General features: G+C 48.4%; 2 protein-coding genes across 2 annotated transcripts in view; both read left to right on the top strand.

Annotated features, from left to right (window-relative positions):
• The window catches only part of corin (corin, serine peptidase), a 42,047-nt gene extending 39,208 nt beyond the window's left edge, over positions 1 to 2,839 (top strand). Inside the window, exons 15-16 of the mRNA XM_084190502.1 lie at positions 528 to 661; positions 2,505 to 2,839. Of these exons, the coding sequence (XP_084046628.1) occupies positions 528 to 661; positions 2,505 to 2,690 (320 nt within the window). The 3' untranslated portion in view covers positions 2,691 to 2,839. The remainder of the gene's footprint in view (positions 1 to 527; positions 662 to 2,504) is intronic.
• Positions 2,840 to 5,298: 2,459 nt separating this feature from the next.
• On the top strand, positions 5,299 to 22,669 carry LOC311115314 (neuromedin-K receptor-like; the record flags this gene model as incomplete). Its single annotated transcript, XM_084190503.1, has 7 exons — positions 5,299 to 5,684; positions 11,541 to 11,729; positions 12,140 to 12,290; positions 12,400 to 12,519; positions 16,255 to 16,331; positions 22,263 to 22,436; positions 22,582 to 22,669. The coding sequence occupies 7 exons, from the start codon at positions 5,299 to 5,301 to the stop codon at positions 22,667 to 22,669; spliced, it is 1,185 nt and encodes a 394-aa protein (XP_084046629.1).
• Positions 22,670 to 23,237: the final 568 nt, after the last annotated feature.

Genomic DNA, 23,237 nt, shown 5'->3' with positions numbered 1-23,237 from the left:
TCTTCACTGGCATTTTCAACATGTCCCTGACTGAGTCTGTAATACCAACATGTTGCAAGCAGACCACCATAGTCCCCGTGCCCAAGGACACTAAGATAACCTGCCTAAATGACTACCGACCCGTAGCACTGACGTCTGTAGCCATGAAGTGCTTTGAAAAGCTGGTCATGGCTCACATCAACACCATTATCCCATAAACCCTAGACCCACTCCAATTTGCATACCGCCCCAACAGATCCACAGATGATGCTATCTCTATTGCACTACACACTGCCCTTTCCCACCTGGACAAGAGGGGCCCCTCAGGGGTGCGTGCTCAGTCCCCCTCCTGTACTCCCTGTTCACCCATGACTGCATGGCCAGGCACGACTCCAACGCCATCATTAAATTTGCCGACGACACAACAGTGGTAGGCCTGATCATCGACAACGATGAGACAGCCTTCAGGGAGGGGGGTCAGAGATATAGGTTTTATTTCCAATGTTGTTTGTGCTCCACTGGGACGACTAAGTACATTCTCTCCGTAGTGCCCTTCAAGCTCCAGGAGGGAGAGGTGAGGATCATCAGTCTGTCTCAGTGTCAGAGTTACTTTGACATGAAGACCATCACCACCAGGATGCTATGTGCTGGATACGAGGCTGGCACCGTGGACTCTTGCATGGTGAGTAACGGGGGGAAATGGATATAAACGCTAACAGACATATAATAGCATGTACTTAGTCGTCCCCACATCTATAATATATGCAATCCTGGCGTTTCAAGCTACAGGTTCTACAGTAGATATCAATCACCTCTCTCTCTCTCTCTCTCTCTCTCTCTCTCTCTACCCCTCTCTCTCTCTCTCTCTCTCTACCTCTCTCTCTACCTCTCTCTCTCTCCTCTCTCTCTCTCTCTGTCTCTCTCTCTCTTGTCTCTGTCTCTGTCTCTCTGTCTCTCTCTCTCTCTCTCTCTCTCTCTCTCTCTCTCTCTCTCTCTCTCTCTCTCTCTCTCTCTCTCTCTCTCTCTCTCTGTCTCTCTCTCTCTCTCTCTCTCTCTCTCTGTCTCTCTCTCATTGTCTCTCTGTCTCTGTCTCTCTGTCTCTCTCTCTCTCTCTCTCTCTCTCTCTCTCTCTCTCTCTCTCCTCTCTGTCTCTCTCTCATTGTCTCTCATTGTCTCTCTGTCTCTGTCTCTGTCTCTGTCTCTCGTCTCTCTCTCTCTCTCTCTCTCTCTCTCTCCTCTCTCTCTCTCTCTGTCTCTCTCTCATTGTCTCTCTGTCTCTGTCTCTGTCTCTGTCTCTCTCTCTCTCTCTCTCTCTCTCTCTCTCTCTCTCTCTCTCTCTGTCTCTCTCTCATTGTCTCTCTGTCTCTGTCTCTGTCTCTGTCTCTCTCTCTCTCTCTCTCCTCTCTCTCTCTCTCTCTCTCTCTCTCTCTCTCTCTCTCTCTCTCTCTCTCTGTCTCTCTCTCATTGTCTCTCTGTCTCTGTCTCTGTCTCTGTCTCTCTCTCTCTCTCTCTCTCTCTCTCTCTCTCTCTCTCTCTCTCTTCTCTCTCTGTCTCTCTCTCTCTCTCTCTGTCTCTCTCTCATTGTCTCTCTGTCTCTGTCTCTGTCTCTGTCTCTGTCTCTCTCTCTCTCTCTCTCTCTCTCTCTCTCTCTCTCTCTCTCTCTCTCTCTGTCTCTCTCTCATTGTCTCTCTGTCTCTGTCTCTGTCTCTGTCTCTCTCTCTCTCTCTCTCTCTCTCTCTCTCTCTCTCTCTCTCTCTGTCTCTCTCTGTCTCTCTGTCCTCTCTGTCTCTCTCTCTCTCTCTCTGTCTCTCTCTCTACCTCTCTCTCTCTCTCTCTCTCTACCTCTCTCTCTCTCTCTCTCTCTCTCTCTCTCTGTCTCTCTCTCCTGTCTCTCTGTCTCTCTCTCGCTCTCTCTCTCTCTCCTGTCTCTCTCTGTCTCTCTGTCTCTCTGTCTCTCTGTCTCTCTCTCTCTCTGTCTCTCTGTCTCTCTCTCTCTCTGTCTCTCTCTCTCTCTCTCTACCTCTCTCTCTCTCTCTCTCTCTCTCTCTCTCGCTACCTCTCTCTCTCTCTCTCTCTCTCTCTCTCTCTGTCTCTCTGTCTCTCTCTCTCTCTCTCTCCTCTCTCTCTCTCTCTCTCTCTCTGTCTCTCTCTCTGTCTCTCTCTCTAATGTCTCTCTCTCTGTCTCTCTCTCTAACGTCTCTCTCTCTGTCTCTCTCTCTAACGTCTCTCTCTCTCTCTCTCTCTCTCTCTCTCTCTAACGTCTCTCTCTCTCTTTCTCTCTCTCTCACTCTCTCTCTCTCTGTCTCTCTCTCTCTCTCTCTCTAACGTCTCTCTCTCTCTCTCTCTCTCTGTCTCTCTCTCTAACGTCTCTCTCTCTGTCTGTCTGTCTGTCTGTCTGTCTGTCTGTCTGTCTGTCTGTCTGTCTGTCTGTCTGTCGTCTGTCTGTCTGTCTGTCTGTCTGTCTGTCTGTCTGTCTGTCTGTCTGTCTGTCTCTCTCTCTGTCTCTGTCTCTGTCTGTCCCCCAGGGTGACAGTGGTGGTCCTCTGGTGTGTGAGGAGCCTAGTGATGGAAGCTGGACCCTGTATGGGCTGACATCCTGGGGTAGTGTGTGTTTCTCTAAGGTCCTGGGTCCTGGAGTCTATTCTAATGTTACACACTTCACACCCTGGATCCACCGACAGATCTACCTCCACACCTTCCATCTACACTGATACAGACAGATAGACCTCCACACCTTCCATCTACACTGATACAGACAGATAGACCTCCACACCTTCCATCTACACTGATAGACCTCCACACCTTCCATCTACACTGATACAGACAGATAGACCTCCACACCTTCCATCTACACTGATAGACCTCCACACCTTCCATCTACACTGATACAGACATATAGACCTCCACACCTTCCATCTACACTGATAGACCTCCACACCTTCCATCTACACTGATAGACCTCCACACCTTCCATCTACACTGATACAGACAGATAGACCTCCACACCTTCCATCTACACTGATAGACCTCCACACCTTCCATCTACACTGATACAGAGATAGGATGTGCATCAGCAGTTTTCTCTGTTATTCCAGTCCCTGACAGTCACTCAATTAGCCATGTCAGCAAAACAGATATAGAGTTAAGGTTAGGTTAGGGAAATTAGTCTAGGGGCCATCTATCTAAACTTGTAGTAAGTATGTTCGGGGAGGGGGGGGGGGGGGGGGGGTGTATTGATGTGGGTACGCAGACCCACAAGCCAAAGTGCCCCCTCATGATGAGTTCCAGTTTTTTGTTCCCCCATCAATGTTGCCCATCCCTGTGATAGATACACACACACACACACACACAAAGAAACACACACACAGAGAAACACACACACACACACAGAGAAACACTGATACACTGAGAGAAAGAAGTCACTGGGGAGAAAGAAGTCACCGGGGAGAAAGACGTCACCGGGGAGAAAGACGTCACCGGGGAGAAAGAAGTCACCGGGGAGAAAGACGTCACCGGGGAGAAAGATGTCACCGGGGAGAAAGACGTCACCGGGTGAGAAAGACGTCACCGGGGAGAAAGACGTCACCGGGGAGAAAGACGTTTAGTGATCCCCAACATTCCAAACAGGAAGTGAAGTGCGTTCTGGGAGGAGACTGTTGGATACGATGACGTCATCATTGCCACTCTGTCTTAGATGTTTTCTATTGTTACACTGCACAGCCCCTCCCCCTCAACACGTATGAACAGCCCCTCCCCCTCAACACGTATGAACAGCTCTGAACATGTGTGTTCTTAACGTGTGTGTGTGTTCGTTCAGATGCTGATATAATGACATGTCTTTAATACATTAGCCACAGTGACAGCAATGGTCCTGCTGTTTAAATACAAGCTGTGTGTGTGTGTGTGTGTGTGTGTGTGTGTGCTTGTGCGTGCTTGTGCGTGCGTGTGTGTGCGCGCGTGTGTTTATGCTTTCAAGGTCTATATGATACATTCCAGTTGTTTGTAATTTTCTAAGAGTATTTTTCTACTGCTTTTTGTATGTGTTGTGTGTGTGTGTGTGTGTGTGTGTGTGTGTGTGTGTGTGTGTGTGAGCATGTTTTGGTCCCTTGGAGAGACGTTCTAACTCCATCCCTGTCAATACACAGTGATAATGTATACTATAGGACATAGTTACTGTCCATGGATAATGCTGTAGCTATATATATGATGGATAATGCTGTAGCTATATATATAATAGATCATGTTTAAAGACGTCTGACTCGTGTCTGTGTGTAAAGAGTAAGGTTGTTCCCAAATGGCACCCTATTCCCTATATAGTGCACTACATGCTAAGTAATAGCACCCTATTCCCTATATAGTACACTACATGCTAAGTAATGGCACCCATGCTAAGTAGTCCACTATAGTGAATAGGGTGCTATTTGGGAAGGGCCCCATATATATGGCTTTCTATCCTCTGTCTCACTATTAAACACTGTCACCCAATACACACCTGATCTCTGTGAGGTTTTTCATTTCTAACACACACATATGTAAACACACACACCATAAACATACACACACACACACCCCTTCCTAACCTGTATGCCCATATTAGAGACACATATTTCCCTCAGATTACAGCGATCCACAAAGAATTAGAAAACAAACCCAATTCTGATAAACTCCCATATCTACTGGGTGAAATACCACAGTGTGCCATCACAGCAGCAAGATTTGTGACCTGTTGCCACAAGAAAAGGGCAACCAGTGAAGAACAAACACCATTGTAAATACAACCCATATTTATGTTGATTTATTTTCCCATTTGTACTTTAACTATTTGCACATCGTTACAACACTGTATATAGACATAATATGACATTTGAAATGTCTTTATTCTTTTGGAACTTCTGAGTGTAATGTTTACAGAGAGAGAGAGAGAGAGAGAGAGAGACAGACAGAGAGAGACAGAGAGAGAGAGAGAGACAGAGACAGACAGAGAGACAGAGATAGATATCTCACTCCAGTGAAGGGAAAATAAGATATACCAGTCGCTGTTTATGTTAAGGGCCACCACACTTCATCTCCCAGGAGACCAGACTGTTAACAGACCTATGAAGACATTCCCTTACAAGCTGTTAACTGGGGAGATCGCTCACCGTTAGTATGGCACGAGCTAGACCAGACCGCTCACACTGGATAGAATAAGTAACGATAGTCTCTCTCTCGTCTCTCAGTCTCCCTCTCTCTCGTCTCTCAGTCTCCCTCTCTCTCGTCTCTCCGTCTCCCTCTCTCTCGTCTCTCAGTCTCCCTCTCTCTCTTCATCATTGCTCCGTTATGAGCGAGCCTAGTAACGTCTCCACCGTCCCGGTTGGTAGCGGGAACTTTACCAACATCACTAACCAGTTTGTCCAGCCGGCATGGCAGCTCGCTCTCTGGTCGGTCGCCTACAGTCTTGTGCTGTTGGTCTCGGTGAGCGGGAACGTGATCGTTATCTGGATCATCCTCGCGCACAAACGGATGCGGACCGTGACAAACTACTTCCTGTTGAACCTGGCCCTCGCGGACACATCCATGGCGGCCTTCAACACGCTCGTGAACTTCGTGTACGCCGCGCACGGCGACTGGTACTTCGGGTTCGCCTACTGCAAGTTCCACAACTTCCTTCCGGTGACTGCGGTGTTCGCCAGCATCTACTCCATGGTGGCCATCGCCGTGGACCGGTGAGAAAGATTGGAGTTATTCTGTTATGTTGTTTTGTTTTTGTACATCACATCACATAGACAGAAAATGAACAGGTGGTTTTGGCATCTCCATGGAGAAAAAAGCGGTTGAATCACTTAACGCATTAATGTTCGAGGGTATCTAATGGACAAAACTCCACTCCAGGGGTAAGGACGTTTCTGATGACTCACACACGGAGTGGAGCAGAGACCAGGCTTTATGGACTACATCGATTCGGTCAATACTTCAACAAAATGTAATTATGAAATGCCCACCTTGAACACATGTTTGCTGTTGCTCTAAGATGCACATGTGCCAATTGAATCTCAACAAGGTAACAAGTCGTTGGTGGTATTTGATTAAAGTTTATTGAAAAAATATGGATTTCAGCAATCAATGAAAGGTACTCAACTACAGAGGACAAACATAGGTACAAGGTTTCATCATTAAAATGTTTTGAATGACCTTTGACCTTGGGTGAATCAATGAGCTAGATTCCACAAAGCCTGGTCTCTGCTCCACTCCGTTCATCAGAAATGTATTTCACCATGGAGTGGAGTTTAGTCTGCTACAGGATATCATGTGTGTGATAAGATCACTGAGCTGACATGACATCAACCCCGGACCCCAAGGCAGATAGGATGCTGATGACAATTCCTCCAAGGCATCTTGTCTGCCAATCTACTGTGTGTGTCAACAGAAGGGGTCAACAGAAGGGGTCAACAGAAGGGGAGATCAGCTGCGTAGAGGTCAAGATCCAGAGAATGGAGAGAGAGAAAGAGGATGGAGAGAGAAGGAGAGAGAGAAAGAGGATGGAAATAGGACAGAGAGAGGAAGGAGCGGAGAGAGATGGAGAGAGAAAGAGAGAGAGATGGAGGATGGAAATAGGACAGAGAGAGGAAGGAGCGGAGAGAGATGGAGAGAGAAAGAGAGAGAGATGGAGGATGGAAATAGGAAAGAGAGAGGAAGGAGCGGAGAGAGATGAGAGGGAGAGAGAGCGAGAGGGGAAGGAATCAAATCAAATCAAATGTATTGGTCACATAGACATGGTTAGCAGATGTTATTGCGAGTGTAGTGAAATGCTTGTGCTTCTAGTTCCGACAGTGCAGTAATATCTAGCAAGTAATATCTAACAGATACACAACAAATATCTAATACACACAAATCTAAGTAAAGGAATGGAATAAGAATATATAAATATATGGATGAGCAATGTCATTATCAGAGCAGCATAGGCTAAGATGCAATAGATAGTATAGAATACAGTATATACATATGAGATGGGTAATGCAAGATATGGAAACATTATTAAAGTGGCATTATTAAAGTGACTAGTGTTCCATTTATTAAAGAGGCCAGTGATTTTCAAGTCTGTATGTAGGCACCTAAAACCCTCTCTGTGCTAGTGATGGCTGTTGAGAGCCCTGTGGTTGCGGGCGGTGCAGTTGCCGTACCAGGCGGTGATACAGCCCGACAGGATGCTCTCAATTGTGCATCTGTAAAAGTTTGTGAGGGTTTTAGGTGACAGGCCAAATTTCTTCAGCCTCCTGAGGTTGAAGAGGCTCTGTTGCGCCTTCTTCACCACACTGTCTGCGTGAGTGGACCATTTCAGATTGTCGGTGATGTGTATGCCAAGGAACTTGAAGCTTTCTACCTTCTCCACTGCGGTCCCGTCGATGTGGATAGGGGGGGTGCACCCTCTGCTGTTTCCTGAAGTCCACGATCATCTCCTTTGTTTTGTTGATGTTGAGTGAGAGGTTATTTTCCTGGCACCACACTCCCAGAGCCCTCACCTCCTCCCTGTAGGCGGTCTCGTCATTGTTGGTAATCAAGCCTACTACTGTTGTGTCGTCTGCAAACTTGATGATTGAGTTGGAGGCGTGATTGGCTACGCAGTCATGGGTGAACAGGGAGTACAGGAAGGGGCTCACCCTTGTGGGCCTTATGTTGAGGACAGGAACAAGTAAAAGGGGACATATAACAAGGATAGACAAGGATGAGGTCCTACTGGTCCTCCAATAACTTCCATCTGGCTGGTCTCCCATCCAGGGACTGACCAAACCCTGCTTAGCTTCAGAAGATCATCAGCTTGAGTAAACAGAACAGCGCCGGAAGAAGATGGCTGCCGTTTTACAGCCCTCTAACCAATTGTACTACTATGTGTGTTTTTCCGCGTTATTTGTAATTTATTTTGTACATAATGTTTCTGCCATCCTCTCTTATAACCAAAGAGAGCTTCTGGATATCAGGACAGCGATTACTCACCTCGCGTTGGACGAAGACTTTTTCTTCAACGAGGCGTTCGCGAAGGATATTCTACAGACTCCCGACAAGGCCCAGATCCCCGTCATTCGCGTGAGGAAGAGACGGAGATATCGTGGACGCAGATCCGGGTGCCTTGTAAGGATCCGACGGCGAACGAGTAAACTGCCTCTCCCATCAATCCTATTAGCCAATGTTCAATCTTTTGAGAATAAAATTGACGATTTAAGATTACGGTTATCCTACCAACGGGACATTAAAAACTGTAATATCTTATGTTTCACGGAGTCGTGGCTGAACGACAACAATGACAACATTCAGCTAGCGGGCTATACGCTACATCGACAGGACAGAACTGCAGACTCTGGTAAGACAAAGGGTGGCGGTCTGTGTATATTTGTAAACAACAGCTGGTGCACAAAATCAAATACTAAGGAAGTCTCGAGGTTTTGCTCGCCTGAGGTAGAGTATCTTATGATAAGCTGTAGACCACACTATTTACCAAGAGAGTTTTCATCTATATTTTTCATAGCTGTCTATTTACCACCACAAACCAATGCTGGCATTAAGATTGCACTGAATGAGTTGTACAAGGCCATTAATCAACAGGAAAACGCTCATCCAGATGCAGCGCTCCTAGTAGCCGGGGACTTTAATGCAGGGAAACTTAAATCCGTTCTACCTCATTTCTACCAGCATGTTAAATGTGCAACCAGAGGGGAAAAAACTCTAGACCACCTTTACTCCACACACAAAGACGCATACAAAGCTCTCCCTCGCCCTCCATTTGGCAAATCTGACCATAACTCTATCCTCCTGATTCCTGCTTATAAGCAAAAACTGAAGCAGGAAGCACCAGTGATTCGGCTAATAAAAAAGTGGTCAGATGACGCAGATGCTAAGCTACAGGACTGTTTTGCTAGCACAGACTGGAACATGTTCCGGGATTCTTCAGACAGCATTGAGGAGTACACCACATCAGTCACTGGCTTCATCAATAAGTGCATCGATGATGTCGTCCCCACAGTGACCGTACGTACATACCCCAACCAGAAGCCATGGATTACAGGAAACATCCGCACTGAGCTAAAGGGTAGAGCTGCCGCTTTCAAGGAACGGGACTCTAACCCGGACGCTTATAAGAAATCCCGCTATGACCTCCGACGAACCATCAAACAGGCAAAGAGTCAATACAGGTCTAAGATTGAATCATACTACACTGGCTCTGACGCTCGTCGGATGTGGCAGGGCTTGAAAACTATTACAGACTACAAAGGGAAGCACAGCCGCGAGCTGCCCAGTGACACAAGCCTACCAGACGAGCTAAACCACTTCTATGCTCGCTTCGAGGCAAGCAACACTGAAGCATGCACGAGAGCACCAGCTGTTCCGGACGACTATGTGATCACGCTCTCCGTAGCCGATGTGAGTAAGACTTTTAAGCAGGTCAACATTCACAAGGCCGCAGGGCCAGACGGATTACCAGGACGTGTACTCCGAGCATGTGCTGACCAACTGGCAAGTGTCTTCACTGACATTTTCAACATGTCCCTGACTGAGTCTGTAATACCAACATGTTTCAAGCAGACCACCATAGTCCCCGTGCCCAAGAACTCTAAGATAACCTGCCTAAATGACTACCGACCCGTAGCACTGACGTCTGTAGCCATGAAGTGCTTTGAAAGACTGGTCATGGCTCACATCAACAGCATAATCCCAGAAACCCTAGACCCACTCCAATTTGCATACCGCCCCAACAGATCCACAGATGATGCAATCTCTATCGCACTCCACACTGCCCTTTCCCACCTGGACAAGAGGAACACCTACGTGAGAATGCTATTCATTGACTACAGCTCAGCATTCAACACCATAGTGCCCTCTAAGCTCATCACTAAGCTAAGGATCCTGGGACTAAACACCTCCCTCTGCAACTGGATCCTGGACTTCCTGACGGGCCGCCCCCAGGTGGTAAGGGTAGGTAACAACACATCTGCCACACTGATCCTCAACACGGGGGCCCCTCAGGGGTGCGTGCTCAGTCCCCTCCTGTACTCTCTGTTCACCCATGACTGCATGGCCAGGCACGACTCCAACACCATCATTAAGTTTGCCGACGACACAACAGTGGTAGGCCTGATCACCGACAACGATGAGACAGCCTATAGGGAGGAGGTCAGAGATCTGGCCGTGTGGTGCCAGGACAACAACCTCTCCCTCAACGTGACCAAGACAAAGGAGATGATTGTGGACTACAGGAAAAAAAAGAGGACTGAGCACGCCCCCATTCTCATCGACGGGGCTGTAGTGGAACAGGTTGAGAGCTTCAAGTTCCTTGGTGTCCACATCACCAACGAACTATCATGGTCCAAACACACCAAGACAGTCGTGAAGAGGGCACGACAAAGCCTATTCCCCCTCAGGAGACTAAAAAGATTTGGCATGGGTCCTCAGATCCTCAAAAAATTCTACAGCTGCACCATCGAGAGCATCCTGACTGGTTGCATCACCGCCTGGTATGGCAACTGCTTGGCCTCTGACCGCAAGGCACTACAGAGGGTAGTGCGTACGGCCCAGTACATCACTGGGGCAAAGCTCCCTGCCATCCAGGACCTCTATACCAGGCGGTGTCAGAGGAAGGCCCTCAAAATTGTCAAAGACTCCAGCCACCCTAGTCATAGACTGTTCTCTCTGCTACCGCACGGCAAGCGGTACCGGAGTGCCAAGTCTAGGTCCAAAAGACTTCTCAACAGCTTCTACCCCCAAGCCATAAGACTCCTGAACAGCTAATCATGGCTACCCGGACTATTTGCACTGCCCCCCCACCCCATCCTTTTTACGCTGCTGCTACTCTGTTAAGTATTTATGCATAGTCACTTTAACTCTACCCACATGTACATATTACCTCAACTACCTCAACTAGCCGGTGCCCCCGCACATTGACTATGCAACGGTACCCCCCTGTATATATAGCCTCCCTACTGTCACTTTATTTTACTGTATATATAGCCTCCCTACTGTCACTTTATTTTACTTCTGCTCTTTTTTTCTCAACACTTTTTTGTTGTTGTTTTATTCTTACTTTTTTGTTTAAAATAAATGCACTGTTGGTTAAGGGCTGTAAGTAAGCATTTCACTGTAATGTCTGCACCTGTTGTATTCGGCGCATGTGACCAATAACATTTGATTTGATTTGATTTGATTTGACAGAAGACTCTGATTAGTTGAATCAGTTCTGGTAATGCTTTAGCTTTGTGGATAACTTTGGACACAGATTCTCTACCCTTCTCCTGAAGTCTGCAGTCGTACACTCCCTCTCGTAATGAACACACCGCCCCTGCTCCCTCTCATGGATTCAAAAGGAATGGACTGGTGTGAGGAATATGGTGGAAACTCCCTCCAGCTGTTCTTGCACCAATCCAATGCTTTTAAATGCATGAGGGGGAGTAAACTAGTGCGCTCTTCTGGAGAAGAGGTGTCCAATCATAAACACTAAGCTCTTGATCTAACAGTATTAGGTAGGACCTGTACCCAGAGTTGACCTCTGACCTCTAACCCCCTGACCTCTCCTTATGTGACTTCTTGTTACCTAGGTACATGGCCATTACCCACCCACTCAAGCCCCGCCTCTCAGCAACGGTAACCAGGTCTGTGATAGGCTGTATCTGGGGCATGGCGGTGGCACTAGCATTCCCGTTGTGTTACTACTCAACCACCAGACAGATTGGACAGAGAACACTGTGTTACGTCTACTGGCCCCGCACTGCACAGGACGCATTCATGTTAGTAACTCACTGCACAGGACGCATTCATGTTAGTAACTCACTGCACAGGACGCATTCATGTTAGTAACTCACTGCACAGGACGCATTCATGTTAGTAACTCACTGCACAGGACGCATTCATGTTAGTAACTCACTGCACAGGACGCATTCATGTTAATATGTGTCTGTTTACTTGTTGTTTTTCTGCCTTATTCCTTCCTTCATTCATTCATTCATTTATTTGGCTTTCTCTTCTCCCTCCCGCTCTCTCTCCCCCCCCCCACCCCTCTCTCTCCCCCCCCCTCCCCCTCTCTCTCCCCCCCCCTCTCTCTCTCTATCTCTCTCTCTCTCTCCCTCTCCCATTTTCTCCCATTCTCTCTCTCTCTCTCCCTCTCCCTCTCCCATTCTCTCTCTCTCTCTCTCTCTAGGTACCATATAATAGTAGCAGCGTTTGTGTATGTGCTGCCTCTAGTGGTGATGGCTTGTACCTACAGTCTGGTGGGGAGGACACTGTGGGGCGGAGAGATACCTGGTGACTCTAGAGATAACTACCACCTACAGATACAAGCTAAGAGGAAGGTACACAGACATGGACGGGCAAACACACGCACACGCAAACACGGGATGGAGACACGCAGACACACACACACACACACACATTGTCCTTCCTAATTTTCCTGTTGTCTAGGTGGTGAAGATGATGATCATTGTGGTGGTAACGTTTGCAGTGTGCTGGTTCCCCTACCATCTCTACTTCCTGATAACAGGACTCAACAGACAACTGAACAGAATCAAGTCAATACAACAGGTCTGTCTGTCTGTCTGTCTGTATTATATAAATGTGGATGATGATTATTATTATTAAACCCGTTTTAGACACTTGACTCTTTTACAGCTGTCAGACAGACAGACGTTTGTCCGTCTGTCCGTCCAACAGACTGTTCAACAGAGTCAAGTCAACAGGTATAATAACAAGGCGAAGCAGCCTCCTGACCTCGGCGAACAAAATAGACTCTGTTCTGTTGGCGAATGTGCAGTCACTGGAGAACAAACTGGATGAACTTCGTTCCTATCAACCAGACCTGAAGAACTACAATATCCTATGTTTCTCAGAGTCGTAGCTGAACGAGGACGTGGACACTGAGTATAACAAACGTTAGAAACACCTTCCTAATATTGAGGTGTCATGGAAAGAGCAGGTGTTCTTAATGTTTCGTACACTCAGTTTATATCTCGTAGATTTCCCCAGATTTCCCCATGCATCGTCTAGACCAGACGGCAGCCTCGGGTAAGACTAAGAGAGGAGGGGTGTGTCTCTTTGTCAATAACAGCTGGTGCGTGAAATCTAATATTAAAGAAGTCTCGAGGTTTTTGCTCGCCTGAGGTAGAGTATCTCATGATAAGCTGTAGACCACACTATCTACCAAGAGAGTTTTCATCAATATTTTTCGTAGCCGTCTATTTACCACCACAAACCGATGCTGGCAGTAAGACCAGATTAACGAGCTGTATAAGGGCCATAAGCAAACAAGAAAATGCTCGTCCAGAGGCGGCACTCCTAGTGGCCGGTGATTTCAACACAGGGAAACTGAAATCCATTTTACCTCATTTTTACCAACATGCCACCTGTGCAACTAGAGGTGAAAAATCTCTAGATCACCTTTACTCCACACAAAGAGACGCATACAAGGCTCTCCCTCGCCCTCCCTTTAGCAAGTCTGACCATAGCTCTATCCTTCTGATTCCTGCTTACAAGCAAAAACTCAAATAGGAAGTACTAGTGACCCGCTCAATACAGAAGTGGTCTGATGAAGTGGATGCTAAGATACAGGACTGTTACAGATTGCTTTAAGGAATTTACCACATCAGTCACCTGCTTCATGAATACATGCATCGACGACGTTGTACCACAGTGATCGTACGTTCATATCCCAACCAGAAGCCATGGATTACAGGCAACATCTGCATTGAGCTAAAGGCTAGAGCTTCCGCTTTCAAGGACCGGGACACTAATCCGGACCAGCTGTTCCGGAAGACTGTGTGATCACGCTCTCTGGAGCCGATGTGAGTAAGACCTTTAAACAGGTTAACATTCACAAGGCCACGGGGCCAGACAGATTACCAGGACGTGTACTCAGAGCATGCGCTGACCAGCTGGCAAGCGACTTCACGGTCATGTTCAACCTCTCCCTGACCCTGTCTGTAATACCTACATGTTTAAAGCAGACCACCATAGTCCCTGTGCCCAAGAACACCACGATAACCTGTCTAAATGACTATCACCCCGTAGCACTCAAATCTGAAGCTACGAAATGTTTTGAAAGACTGGTCATGACTCAAATCAACACCATCATCCGAGACACCCTGGACCCACTCCAATTCGCATACCTCCCCAACAGATCCACAGATGACGCAATCTCTATTGCACTCCACACCGCCCTTTCCCACCTGGACAAGAGGAACACCTATGTGAGAATGCTGTTCATTGACTACAGCTCAGCGTTCAACACCATAGTGCCCTGCAAGCTCATCACTAAGCTAAGGACCCTGGGACTGAACACCTCCCTCTGCAACTGGATCCTGGACTTCCTGACAGGCCGCCCCCAGGTGGTGAGGGTAGGCAACAACACATCCGCCACGCTGATCCTCAACACGGGGGCCCCTCAGGGGTGCGTGCTCAGGCCCCTCCTGTACTCCCTGTTCACACACTCTAACACCATCATTAAGTTTGCTGACGACACGACAGTGATAGACCTGATCATTAACTACGATGAGACAGCCTATAGGGAGGAGGTCAGAGACCTGGCAGTGTGGTGCCAGGTGGTCCTCTGTAGCTCAATTGGTAGAGCACGGCGCTTGTAACGCCAGGGTAGTGGGTTCGATCCCCGGGACCACCCATATGTAAAAATGTATGCACACATGACTGTAAGTCGCTTTGGATAAAAGCGTCTGCTAAATGGCATATTATTATTATTATTATATTATAACAACCTTTCCCTCAACGTCAGCAAGACAAAGGAGATGATTGTGGACTACAGGAAATGGTGGGCTGAGCACGCCCCCATCCGAATCGACGGGGCTGTAGTGGAGCGGGCCGAGAGCTTCAAGTTCCTCGGTGTCCACATCACTAAGGAATTAACATGGTCCACACACTCCAACACAGTCTTGAAGAAGGCATGACAAACGCCTCTTCCCTTTTTAGGAGGCTGAAAATATTTGGCATGGGCCCGCAGATCCTCAAAAAGTTATACAGCTGCACCTATGAGAGCATGTTGACTTGGCTGCATCACCGCTTGGTATGGCAATTGCTTGGCATCTGGCTGCAAGGTGCTAAAAAGGGTAGTGCGTATGGCCCAGTACATCACTGTGGCCGAGCTCCCTGCCATCCAGGACCTCTATACCAGGCGGTGTCAGAGGAAGGCCCTAAAAATTGTAAAAGACTCCAGCCACCCAAGTCTGTTCTCTCTGCTACCTCACGGCAAGCAGTACTGATGCACCAAGTCTGGAACCAACAGGACCCTTAACAGCTTCTACCCCCAAGCCATAAGACTGCTAAATAGTTAGTTTAATAGTTAACCAAACAGCTACCCGGACCATCTGCATTGAACCTTTTTGCCCTAACTCTTTTGACTCATCACATACGCTGCACATGGACTCGGTACTGGTACCCCGTGTATATAGCCAAGTTATCACCTCGTAGCCCTGCACATGGACTCGGTACTGGTACCCTGTGTATATAGCCAAGTTATCACCTCGTAGCCCTGCACATGGACTCGGTACTGGTACCCCGTGTATATAGCCAAGTTATCACCTCGTAGCCCTGCACATGGACTCGGTACTGGTACCCTGTGTATATAGCCAAGTTATCACCTCGTAGCCCTGCACATGGACTCGGTACTGGTACCCCGTGTATATAGCCAAGTTATCACCTCGTAGCCCTGCACATGGACTCGGTACTGGTACCCCGTGTATATAGCCAAGTTATCACCTCGTAGCCCTGCACATGGACTCGGTACTGGTACCCCGTGTATATAGCCAAGTTATCACCTCGTAGCCCTGCACATGGACTCGGTACTGGTACCCCGTGTATATAGCCAAGTTATCACCTCGTAGCCCTGCACATGGACTCGGTACTGGTACCCTGTGTATATAGCCAAGTTATCACCTCGTAGCCCTGCACATGGACTCGGTACTGGTACCCCGTGTATATAGCCAAGTTATCACCTCGTAGCCCTGCACATGGACTCGGTACTGGTACCCCGTGTATATAGCCAAGTTATCACCTCGTAGCCCTGCACATGGACTCGGTACTGGTACCCCGTGTATATAGCCAAGTTATCTCTCTGCGTTGTTGGGAAAGGCCTGTAACTAAGTATTTCACTGTAGTCTACACCTGTGTGACAAATAACATTTGATTTAACTCAAGCAATAGAACATTTGACATGCCGGTACTCAGTACCGTTGTGTTCCGGCCCAATTCAAGCACTGATTATATATCGTCGTTACTATTATTATTATTATATAAATGATTCTCATCCAACAGGTGTATCTATCAGTGTTGTGGCTGGCTATGAGCTCGACCATGTACAACCCTATCATCTACTGCTGTCTCAATAACAGGTAGGGGCTAGGAACACACACACCATGTACAACCCTATCATCTACTGCTGTCTCAATAACAGGTAGGGGCTAGGAACACACACACCATGTACAACCCTATCATCTACTGCTGTCTCAATAACAGGTAGGGGCTAGGAACACACACACCATGTACAACCCTATCATCTACTGCTGTCTCAATAACAGGTAGGGGCTAGGAACACACACACCATGTACAACCCTATCATCTACTGCTGTCTCAATAACAGGTAGGGGCTAGGAACACACACACCATGTACAACCCTATCATCTACTGCTGTCTCAATAACAGGTAGGGGCTAGGAACACACACACCATGTACAACCCTATCATCTACTGCTGTCTCAATAACATACACACACACACACAGGCCGCATACACACACACACACAGGCCGCATACACAGTATCACTAACTCTGTGTGCTTGTGTATGTACGTGTTCCCGTGCATGCCTTCTTGTTTATGTGTGTAGGTTCCGTGCAGGGTTTAAGCGTGCGATGTGTTTATGTGCAGGTTCCGTGCAGGGTTTAAGCGTGCGATGTGTTTATGTGCAGGTTCCGTGCAGGGTTTAAGCGGTGTGATGTGTTTATGTGCAGGTTCCGTGCAATGTTTAAGCGTGCGATGTGTTTATGTGCAGGTTCCGTGCAATGTTTAAGCGTGCGATGTGTTTATGTGCAGGTTCCGTGCAGGGTTTAAGCAGTGTGATGTGTTTATGTGCACGTTCCGTGCAGGGTTTAAGCGTGCGATGTGTTTATGTGCAGGTTCCGTGCAGGGTTTAAGCGTGTGATGTGTTTATGTGCAGGTTCCGTGCAGGGTTTAAGCGTGCGATGTGTTTATGTGCAGGTTCCGTGCCGGGTTTAAGCATGCGATGTGTTTATGTGCAGGTTCCGTGCAGGGTTTAAGCGTGCGATGTGTTTATATGCAGGTTCTGTGCAGGGTTTAAGCGTGCGATGTGTTTATGTGCAGGTTCTGTTCAGGGTTTAAGCGTGCGATGTGTTTATGTGCAGGTTCCGTGCCGGGTTTAAGCGGTGCGATGTGTTTATGTGTAGGTTCCGTGCAGGGTTTAAGCGGTGCGATGTGTTTATGTGCAGGTTCCGTGCAGGGTTTAAGCGTGTGATGTGTTTATGTGCAGGTTCCGTGCAGGGTTTAAGCGTGTGATGTGTTTATGTGCAGGTTCCGTGCAGGGTTTAAGCGTGCGATGTGTTTATGTGCAGGTTCCGTGCAGGGTTTAAGTGGTGCGATGTGTTTATGTGCAGGTTCCGTGCATGGTTTAACTGATGCGATGTGTTTATGTGCAGGTTCCGTGCAGGGTTTAAGCATGCGATGTGTTTATGTGCAGGTTCCGTGCAGGGTTTAACTGATGCGATGTGTTTATGTGCAGGTTCCGTGCAGGGTTTAAGCGTGCGATGTGTTTATGTGCAGGTTCCGTGCATGGTTTAAGCGTGCGATGTGTTTATGTGCAGGTTCCGTGCAGGGTTTAAGCGTGCAATGTGTTTATGTGCAGGTTCCGTGCAGGGTTTAAGCGTGCGATGTGTTTATGTGCAGGTTCCGTGCAGGGTTTAAGCGTGCGATGTGTTTATGTGTAGGTTCCGTGCAGGGTTTAAGCGGTGCGATGTGTTTATGTGCAGGTTCCGTGCAGGGTTTAAGCGTGCGATGTGTTTATGTGCAGGTTCCGTGCAGGGTTTAAGCGTGTGATGTGTTTATGTGCAGGTTCCGTGCAGGGTTTAAGCGTGCGATGTGTTTATGTGTAGGTTCCGTGCCGGGTTTAAGCATGCGATGTGTTTATGTGCAGGTTCCGTGCAGGGTTTAAGCGTGCGATGTGTTTATATGCAGGTTCTGTGCAGGGTTTAAGCGTGCAATGTGTTTATGTGCAGGTTCTGTTCAGGGTTTAAGCGTGCGATGTGTTTATGTGCAGGTTCCGTGCCGGGTTTAAGCGGTGCGATGTGTTTATGTGTAGGTGCCGTGCAGGGTTTAAGCGGTGCGATGTGTTTATGTGCAGGTTCCGTGCAGGGTTTAAGCGTGTGATGTGTTTATGTGCAGGTTCCGTGCAGGGTTTAAGCGTGTGATGTGTTTATGTGCAGGTTCCGTGCAGGGTTTAAGCGTGCGATGTGTTTATGTGCAGGTTCCGTGCAGGGTTTAAGTGGTGCGATGTGTTTATGTGCAGGTTCCGTGCATGGTTTAACTGATGCGATGTGTTTATGTGCAGGTTCCGTGCAGGGTTTAAGCGTGCGATGTGTTTATGTGCAGGTTCTGTGCAGGGTTTAACTGATGCGATGTGTTTATGTGCAGGTTCCGTGCAGGGTTTAAGCGTGCGATGTGTTTATGTGCAGGTTCCGTGCATGGTTTAAGCGTGCGATGTGTTTATGTGCAGGTTCCGTGCAGGGTTTAAGCGTGCAATGTGTTTATGTGCAGGTTCCGTGCAGGGTTTAAGCGTGCGATGTGTTTATGTGCAGGTTCCGTGCAGGGTTTAAGCGTGCGATGTGTTTATGTGTAGGTTCCGTGCAGGGTTTAAGCGTGCGATGTGTTTATGTGTAGGTTCCGTGCAGGGTTTAAGCAGTGCGATGTGTTTATGTGCAGGTTCCGTGCAGGGTTTAAGCGTGCGATGTGTTTATGTGTGTAGGTTCCGTGCAGGGTTTAAGCGTGCGATGTGTTTATGTGCAGGTTCCGTGCAGGGTTTAAGCGGTGCGATGTGTTTATGTGCAGGTTCCGTGCAGGGTTTAAGCGTGCGATGTGTTTATGTGCAGGTTCCGTGCAGGGTTTAAGCGTGCGATGTGTTTATGTGCAGGTTCCGTGCAGGGTTTAAGCGTGCGATATGTTTATGTGCAGGTTCCGTGCAGGGTTTAAGCGGTGCGATGTGTTTATGTGCAGGTTCCGTGCAGGGTTTAAACGGTGCGATGTGTTTATGTGCAGGTTCCGTGCAGGGTTTAAGCGTGCGATGTGTTTATGTGCAGGTTCCGTGCAGGGTTTAAGCATGCGATGTGTTTATGTGCAGGTTCCGTGCAGGGTTTAAGCGGTGCGATGTGTTTATGTGCAGGTTCCGTGCAGGGTTTAAGCGGTGCGATGTGTTTATGTGTAGGTTCCGTGCAGGGTTTAAGCGGTGCGATGTGTTTATGTGCAGGTTCCGTGCAGGGTTTAAGCGTGCTATGTGTTTATGTGCAGGTTCCGTGCAGGGTTTAAGCGGTGCGATGTGTTTATGTGCAGGTTCTGTTCAGGGTTTAAGCGTGCGATGTGTTTATGTGCAGGTTCCGTGCAGGGTTTAAGCAGTGTGATGTGTTTATGTGCAGGTTCCGTGCAGGGTTTAAGCGTGCGATGTGTTTATGTGCAGGTTCCGTGCAGGGTTTAAGCGTGCGATGTGTTTATGTGCAGGTTCCGTGCAGGGTTTAACATTTTTTACATTTTACATTTTAGTCATTTAGCAGACGCTCTTATCCAGAGCGACTTACAGGAGCAATTAGGGTTAAGTGCCTTGCTCAAGGGCACATTAACGTCATTTAGCAGACGCTCTTAGCCAGAGCGACTCACAAATTGGTGCGTTCACCCTATAGCCAGTGGGATAACCACTTTACAATTGGGGGGGGGGGTGGGGGGGGGGTAGAAGGATTCCTTTATCCTATCCCAGGTATTCCTTAAAGAGGTGGGGTTTCAAATGTCTCCGGAAGGTGGTGAGTGACTCCGCTGTCCTGGCGTCGTGAGGGAGCTTGTTCCACCATTGGGGTGCCAGAGCAGCGAACAGTTTTGACTGGGCTGAGCGGGAACTATGCTTCCGCAGAGGAAGGGGAGCCAGCAGGCCAGAGGTGGATGAGCGCAATGCCCTCGTTTGGGTGTAGGGACTGATCAGAGCCTGAAGGTACAGAGGTGCCGTTCCCCTCACTGCTCCATAGGCAAGCACCATGGTCTTGTAGCGGATGCGAGCTTCAACTGGAAGCCAGTGGAGTGTGCGGAGGAGGGGGGTGACGTGAGAGAACTTGGGAAGGTTGAACACCAGACGGGCTGCGGCATTCTGGATGAGTTGTAGGGGTTTAATGGCACAGGCAGGGAGGCCAGCCAACAGCGAGTTGCAGTAGTCCAGACGGGAGATGACAAGTGCCTGGATTAGGACCTGTGCCGCTTCCTGTGTAAGGCAGGGTCGTACTCTCCGAATGTTGTAGAGCATGAACCTGCAGGAGCGGGTCACCGCCTTGATGTTGGCGGAGAACGACAGGGTGTTGTCCAGGGTCACGCCTAGGCTCTTCGCACTCTGGGAGGAGGACACAGCGGAGTTGTCAACCGTGATGGCGAGATCATGGAACGGGCAGTCCTTCCCCGGGAGGAAGAGCAGCTCCGTCTTGCCAGGGTTCAGCTTGAGGTGGTGATCCGTCATCCATACTGATATGTCTGCCAGACATGCAGAGATGCGATTCGCCACCTGGTTATCAGAAGGGGGAAAGGAGAAGATTAGTTGTGTATCGTCAGCGTAGCAATGATAGGAGAGACCATGTGAGGATATGACAGAGCCAAGTGACTTGGTGTATAGGGAGAAAAGGAGAGGGCCTAGAACTGAGCCTTGGGGGACACCAGTGGTGAGAGCACGTGGTGCGGAGACAGCTTCTCGCCACGCCACTTGGTAGGAGCGACCGGTCAGGTAGGACGCAATCCAGGAGTGAGCCGCGCCGGAGATGCCCAGCTCGGAGAGGGTGGAGAGGAGGATCTGATGGTTCACAGTATCAAAGGCAGCAGACAGGTCTAGAAGGACAAGAGCAGAGGAGAGAGAGTTATCTTTAGCAGTGCGGAGAGTCTCCGTGACACAGAGAAGAGCAGTCTCAGTTGAATGACCAGTCCTGAAACCTGATTGGTTTGGATCAAGAAGGTCATTCTGAGAGAGATAGCAAGAGAGTTGGCTAAAGACGGCACGCTCAATAGTTTTGGAAAGAAAAGAAAGAAGGGATACTGGTCTGTAGTTGTTGACATCAGTGGGGTCGAGTGTTGGTTTTTTGAGAAGGGGAGCAACTCTCGCTCTCTTGAAGACGGAAGGGACATGGCCAGCGGTCAAGGATGAGTTGATCAGCGAGGTGAGGTAGGGGAGAAGGTCACCGGAGATGGTCTGGAGAAGGGAGGAGGGGATGGGGTCAAGCGGGCAGGTTGTTGGGCGGCCTGCAGTCACAAGTCGCAGGATTTTATCTGGAGAGAGAGGGGAGAAAGAAGTCAAAGCATAGGGTAGGGCAGTGTGAGCAGGACCAGCAGTGTCATTAGACTTAACAAACGAGGATCGGATGTCGTCAACCTTCTTTTCAAAGTGGTTGACGAAGTCATCCACAGAGAGAGAGGAGGGGGGAGGGGGGGGGGGAGGATTCAGGAGGGAGGAAAATGTGGCAAAGAGCTTCCTAGGGTTAGGAAGCTCTTTGCCAATTTTAAGCGTGCGATGTGTTTATGTGCAGGGTCCGTGCAGGGTTTAAGTGTGCGATGTGTTTATGTGTAGGTTCCGTGCAGGGTTTAAGCGTGCGATGTGTTTATGTGCAGGTTCCGTGCAGGGTTTAAGCAGTGCGATGTGTTTATGTGCAGGTTCCGTGCAGGGTTTAAGCGGTGCGATGTGTTTATGTGCAGGTTCCGTGCAGGATTTAAGCGGTGCGATGTGTTTATGTGCAGGTTCCGTGCAGGTTTTAAGCGGTGTGATGTGTTTATGTGCAGGTTCCCTGCAGGGTTTAAGCGGTGCGATGTGTTTATGTGCAGGTTCCGTGCAGGGTTTAAGCGGTGTGATGTGTTTATGTGCAGGTTCCGTGCAGGGTTTAAGCATGCGATGTGTTTATGTGCAGGTTCTGTTCAGGGTTTAAGCATGCGATGTGTTTATGTGCAGGTTCCGTGCAGGGTTTAAGCGTGCGATGTGTTTATGTGCAGGTTCCGTGCAGGGTTTAAGCGTGCAATGTGTTTATGTGCAGGTTCCGTGCAGGGTTTAAGCGTGCGATGCGCTGTTGTCCATTCGTCCGTCTGTCTCAATACGATCAGATGGAGCTACATAGCGCCCGTTTCCATGCCAACAGACAGAGCAGCATCTACACCTTGACCCGCTTCGAGTCCTGCTCTGCGGACACACACAACGACCGCAGCGACAGGTAGCACAGAGTGTGTGTGTGTGTGTTTTTGCGTGTGTGTGTATGTGTATGTTTGTGTGTAGGTTCTGTGTCATGTTTTAAGTGATCTCTGACCTAAAAAATGGACCATAATGCATTTCTTCTTCTTCTTCTTCTTCTTCATCAGGAGGAGGAGTCAGGGTGGTCGTCATGGTAGCATCGCACACAACGGGCTGAATCGTCACGGAACCCGACATACACTCCTAACACGCTAGTTACCACGGCAACCGCCAAGGGTCCACCTCCGCCACGGCGCTCACCTAAGACGAAGCGAACACACACACACTTACTGAAACACACACACATCCCTATTGAAACACACATCCCTATTGAAACACACATCCCTATTGAAACACACATCCCTATTGAAACACACATCCCTATTGAAACACACATCCCTATTGAAACACACATCCCTATTGAAACACACATCCCTATTGAAACACATATCCCTGTTGAAACACACATCCCTATTGAAACACACATCCCTGTTGAAACACACATCCCTATTGAAACACACACACATCCCTATTGAAACACACACACATCCCTATTGAAACACACACACATCCCTATTGAAACAAACACACATCCCTATTGAAACACGCATCCCTATTGAAACACACACACATCCCTATTGAAACAAACACACATCCCTATTGAAACACACATCCCTGTTGAAACACACATCCCTATTGAAACACACATCCCTGTTGAAACACACATCCCTATTGAAACACACACACATCCCTATTGAAACACACACACATCCCTATTGAAACA

This window comes from Coregonus lavaretus (genome assembly GCF_964263955.1).
Source record: "Coregonus lavaretus genome assembly, contig: HAP1_SCAFFOLD_328, whole genome shotgun sequence".
In the NCBI taxonomy this organism is placed as follows: domain Eukaryota; kingdom Metazoa; phylum Chordata; class Actinopteri; order Salmoniformes; family Salmonidae; genus Coregonus; species Coregonus lavaretus.
This window is presented reverse-complemented; position numbering and strand designations above follow the sequence as displayed.